The 6,000-nt window shown below is 34.8% G+C and overlaps 1 protein-coding gene across 5 annotated transcripts in view; it reads right to left on the bottom strand.

The window, feature by feature from the left end:
* The window catches only part of LOC110034084 (phospholipid-transporting ATPase 2), a 91,461-nt gene that overhangs the window by 24,828 nt on the left and 60,633 nt on the right, over positions 1-6,000 (bottom strand). For all 5 annotated transcript variants that reach the window (XM_020738341.1, XM_020738342.1, XM_020738340.1 and 2 more), the window contains one exon: positions 1,337-1,443. In XM_020738341.1, coding sequence (XP_020594000.1) covers positions 1,337-1,443 — 107 coding nt within the window. The remainder of the gene's footprint in view (positions 1-1,336; positions 1,444-6,000) is intronic.

Here is a 6,000-nt window from a genome sequence, read left to right on the forward strand (position 1 = left end):
ATACTATAAGGGCAGAAAGTTCATTTATTCAGGAACAACTGCAGCACAGCTGCTGCAAAACTATAAAAAACGAACAGATAGTCGGCTTCTCCTCAGCAGCTTCTGCACAACAGATTTCTGACATAGCTGTTGCACAGCAGCTTCTTAATAAGTTGCAATTGCCCCGAACATACCCTAAGTGTCAAGCCACTCATCCACCTAAGCATTCTCATCTGCACCATAGAACATTGCATGTCTCACCACCATCTTATAAAATTTTCCTTTCAGTCCAAGCGGTACTTCTCTATCGCACAATAGTCTCGATTCATTCCTCCATTTCAACCAACCAACTTAAAGTCTACCATCTATATCACCATCACTATGAACAATAGACCCGAGATATATAAAACGTTCACACCTTTTAACAAAAAGAATAGATCAAAAATAATTAAAAAAACCAAACAATGCTTGCATAACAATATGTTATCAATGAACCATAAAATATACTAATCGAAGTCGTAGAAGACCATGACACACCAAGAAAAAAGGCAAAAGAAAGAATGCATGAAATAAACAAATCGGATATCTAAACAGGTTTGATTGGCAGGAAGTATCCCATTTGTTAGCCAAAAGCCACGAGTCTTAGATTTTGTAGAGATTCACAAATCATGCCCATGACTCTTTACTTCAAAATAGTTACATAAAAAGAAATCAAAATATATAAATTGAGTTTCTTACCTGCCTCCTTGATTGCCAGATTTTCTATGGTACTACATGAAAAAAACTCGACAAACCTTCACAATGGATTTGTGAATGTATCAAGTAAATTAACTCAGCCTGGTTTACGTAAACTGGAACCATATCAGACAAAATTCGGCCACAATGTGAAACCAAACACTACCATGCTGATCTAGTCTTCTTTACAAACAACTGGTTAACAGAACATAGTTTATGAACTAAATATACTTACAGTCATCTAATCACTACAAAAAATATTGATTTATAACTAAAAAGTACTTTGTTTTGTATCTTTGATGGATTATACAATAAACTAAATCCATCTTATTGAAATTTTGCCGATAAAGTGTAAGGAAAAAGATCAGCAAACAAATTAATTGTCTGTTTTAAGGTCTAAACATTATAAGTTTATGTCCAAAATAATAATTGTATAACGGAAAAAAAAAAGAAAGCTCATGGGATAAGCAAGAAATGATACAACCACGCTCTGGAAAACAAAATGTAAATAAATAGCTTCTTTGCTCATAGAGAAGTCATAATGTCAGCCATACCATCTGGGTTAATTTTCAGTGTTAGCAGCTGATTAAATTGAGTGTTTCACATCAACAAAACAACCTACCTTAGGTTCTGAAGAGGTTATCTTCATTGTACGCAGCACCATCTCTAAGCTTCTGAACACTTCATCTTCGGTCCGCCCATTCAGAAACAATAGTTGTCCTCTGGGCTCTGTCCAAAAAAATAGAATACAAAAGGTAAACAAATACTGTAAATTCATAAAAAGACAGCAGTTAGATCCTCAAGTTTTGATTATTTGCTTCAAATTACTTCCATGACTGATCTTACAAAATCATTCAGAGTCAAAAATTTCTTCCACTTAAAAGATGAACTGTAGAACCTAATTGTGAGAAAAACAGTCCAATGAGAGCAGTAATCAATCCAAACAGTTCTCAAGTCCTCGTCTCCAATAAAAATGTGATTGTTGCTGTCTATGGTAGAGAAACAAATGTGCAAAAGTTTGTGGATGAAGCCAAGTTTCCCAATAGACAGGCACGTGTTCTGACCATTAGTTTTCATTGAGTTTGTTTATGAGTTGGTAATGAGCAGATTTTTCATGGCGAATTTTTTCAGTTCATTTAGAGAGCAATCTTGGATCAATCATGTTCGCACATTATTGTTTATTCTTTTTTCACTAATATTTTCTTATTTATTGAAAAATTTAAAAGTGCAACACATTGAACAGAAGAAATATTGACTTCAGAGAGGAGAGAACTTTCCACACTTAAATATCCAACATTCAACAAATTTTTCATAAATTATCAAAAGATGCTAATTAACTGACATGTTTAATCAAAGTTGAGAACTTACGAGGTACATGCCACTTTGCTAAACCGAATATTAACTTGGAAGACCTAAGTAAAAAAAAAAGCTCTAGGAACCGACTTAAATGGTTTTAAGAATATAGGCCAGCGTGAAATGGCCACTTATCTTAGGGATATGGGAGTAATTTGCCCTAAAATAATATATATATTTCAATTATAAATCACAACTACATTAAATGGGTAAAGTACAGCTATATGATTCAGATGTCAATAAATGAAATAAAACTGTTTGGTATATTGATTGGTAATGAAGAAGATTGATGCGCTGGCAAAGTTTTTAATTTTTTTCCCGTAGAAAATGAGCATGTGCAAAGCATTTAGTACCCATGTTTATAAATATGTTATTTTATGTTTATTGTTAAATGTCAGCGTGTCAGCATAAGCACGGATAGAATTTGAATGCAAACTCAAATGCTCACATATACTGTGGGTCATCTTTTTTAAATTTAAATTTAATTTAATATAAAAGGTATATAATTTTTGTATTCTAAAAATAGTGATGTTTTAATTTTGGAAAATGAGACCGAATAGATTTCATCCGTCTAATAGTTTACATAATTGTGTCTGATACAACAAATACTACACCTTCCCAAAAGATATGTATATACCTAGGCGATAGACCCAATCATGCAAACAAAGAAATTTGTGACATCCGTTTGGCTTGCGAACATTTTATGTGTGACCGACAAATTTCTCTACTTAATACAAAGATTAAATAGGGTTCATTTTACTTGGGTTCAAATTTCCCTATAATGGCAAGCCCCTATAGTTAATTACATCTCAAATGATCGAGGTCACTTAAGAAAACTCTCAATAATGATCAAAAGTACTAGTCTTAAAAAATCTAAGGTTTAGGTTTTCACGGTAGGACGTAGAAAAAGAGTGGAAGTGACTCAAGTAGGGACGATTTTTTTAAGGAATCGAAGGGAAGGAAACGTTAGCGACGTCACAGATCCTGAAGAAGACACTCAGTGACTTCCCAAAGTAACATAGTGTGTGGCTGCATTTTGAAGACGATCTTATTTAATTGTTCAATCCTATAAATGTTATTATTTGGGGACTTACACTTGCATGATGATTAACTATACAAATAGCCCGTAGAGACATGAAGGTTTACGTCAAACCGAACGACAATCTCAGAACCTAAAGGGAGTTAGGGCTTATACGGTACAACATGATTATGCAAGAGCTTAAAGAAGGTGTGAGGAGTTGCGTCGCGCTAGGTGAGCTACCTTGAAGTTCTTTGAATTGTTGTTATGACTAGAAATGTTTAACTGGTGTAGATTTGTTTTGTTATTGTAGATTGGCAACTAACTCTACTTGTCGTCCACTCCAAGCTCCTCGTTACAATAGCAGCTCCAAGGCTTAGGGTTTTATGTGTTTATGTCTATTATTTAAGTGTCATGTTTTGGTTTTATTTGCTTTTGTCGAAGTGTTTAAGGGTACTTATTTTATTTTAAGTTAAGCGACACTGAATAAGATCTCAAGGGTTTCATCATCTCGGCATCACTATTTTCTTTTGAATTTACTTAGTCTAAACAAGTCATTAAACCTATCTAAACCCGAGAATTCTTTTAAGCAACCGTAGATTACCTTGTCTGAGAGACTCCCGTAAATCCAAAAAAAGTGTAACAAGTCCGTTCAAAAAGTTTAAAAATGTATATAGATTTTCAAAGATAAATTTTTTTATTTGCAGCTAATGTAAAGCATGCATAATAAAATAAAGTGACGGTAAAGTAGTAAGATTGCAGTAAATAAACTTTAAATGTGTACTTGACGTGTCTACTGCTGCTACAAAGGTGTTAGTATCGCAGGAAAAACAAGCAAATATAGCTAAGAATTTAATGAACACATTAAACATGAGCATACGTATGTAGATGAGCAGGTGACACATGAAAGCTCGCAGAGGACCTGTAAAGATTGAAGTCATGGTGGGTTCAAAGCTGGTTTATGTGCATTATAATCTAGCTTTGGATAGAAGCTACCGACCCAAGCACTTAGGAGGGCAACTCCTAGCCACAATATAAACAATTAACTAGTGGACCTTTATAAAATTTTGCCAAAGGTTTATTTAATTTTTCATGCATGTAGAGTTTATTTAGCAGACAAAAGTAGTGTTGTTGCTAATAGATTTTTTTATTATTATTTCTTTAGCATTTGTGGAAATGCGTGAAGAAGTGTAGTATCTATGTAAGTGTGTGAAGAAATGAAATAGTATATCGGTTGCTCGCTTCAATCGGATAAGAATTACCTAGAAACCTAAGAGAGTCAGGGGCAACTTTACACCAAGAGTTGGTGAATGGTATCATCGACTCTGTTCTCCCCTCATTGAAGGTTATCGATATAGGAGGTATCATTGTATTCTCTCCCTTTAACATACATAAGCACTGTCATCATCGCCCTAAAAGAAAAATAAAACGGGTTGAGAAAGAGAAGAGACTGACCCAACTCCCAGAATCGGCGAGACAGAGGAGTAAAACGGCGAGTATGTCAACTCAAAAGGGTGTTTAAACTCTCATAAGATAACGATTAAGAGAAATCCAAAACTATAGGCAAAGCCCCACAACCCCACAGAGAACACTAAATTAAGCTTCAAACAACACAGAACAAAAAAAAGAGCAACAAACAGCCATTTAAAAGTCCCCAAGTAGTAAATGCACCAAACAACAGTTTTAAAGCTCCCAAACATCACTTTTAAACCCACCCAACAGCACTTTCAAAACTATCAAACAACACTTTAAAATGCCCCAAACATCAATTTTAAAATTCTCAAATAACTGTCGTATAAGCCCCCCAAACAGCACTTTTAAAGAAACCAAACAGCACTTTTAAAACCACCAAACAACACTTTAAAATGTCCCAAACATCAAATTTAAAATTCCCAAACAGATCTCATATAACCCTCCAAACAGCACTTTTAAAATCACCAAAGAACACTTTTAAAGCCACAAAAAAGCACTTTAAAATGCCCCAAACAGCAATTTTAAAATTCTCAAACTGCTCTCATATAAGCCCCCCACACAACACTTTTAAAGCCACCACAGTACTTTTAAAGCCACCAAAAAAATGCCCCAAACAGCAATTTTAAAATTCCCAAAAAACCTCATGTAAGCCCCCCAAACATCACTTAAAATTCTCAAGCAGCTCTCATGTAAACCCAAAATATCAATTTTAAATGTCCCCAAACAGCACTTTAAGCACTTTTAAAGGTTCAAAACAACATTTAAAACAGCAACACAAAAGCATCAAATCAGTGCCCAAACAGTGCAAATCAACCCATAAAATCAGCAATTAACCTCCACGAAAACAGTGTACGTGCAGCCCTGCTGATAGGGCAGAAAGAGAATTTCAAACCATCTTTTACACTGTTTTATGGGTATCTTTTACACACGAAATATCATTCATGCATAAATTATATATCCTACATGCCCCTTTTTTGCCCTTCCCCATACCGAATAACTCTATTCCAGAATCACTCCTATATAAATCAAAGTTATATCATAACCATCTTTTTACTTTGCAGCGAATAAACTTCTATGACGAAATAAAGGAAGATAAAAGATTTTACACAGCGATTCAAACTTGAAATGAAGTGTAGTAACCAATAGCTCACCTCCATCTTTTAAGAAAATAAGAACCAACTGTTCCTGACAGAAATTACAATAAACCAGGTCATTATATTTACCAATCGCGTATCACATCAACGTTCCATACCATGGGAATAACCAAACCAAGATATGCATAGATCTTCTCGGACAATATTTGTTGACCTCAATTTTTTTCGTGAGGTCCAGTCTTCCGTTTAGGGTTTAGGATCTAGCCTTAGGAATCTCCCTTCGACTATCTTAGAACCTTAGAAGTGGGACCCGCCTCGTTTTAGTTCGACCCGCTTCCGTCCCCTTCT

This window comes from Phalaenopsis equestris, unplaced genomic scaffold (assembly GCF_001263595.1).
Source record: "Phalaenopsis equestris unplaced genomic scaffold, ASM126359v1 Scaffold001343, whole genome shotgun sequence".
In the NCBI taxonomy this organism is placed as follows: Eukaryota; Viridiplantae; Streptophyta; class Magnoliopsida; order Asparagales; family Orchidaceae; genus Phalaenopsis; species Phalaenopsis equestris.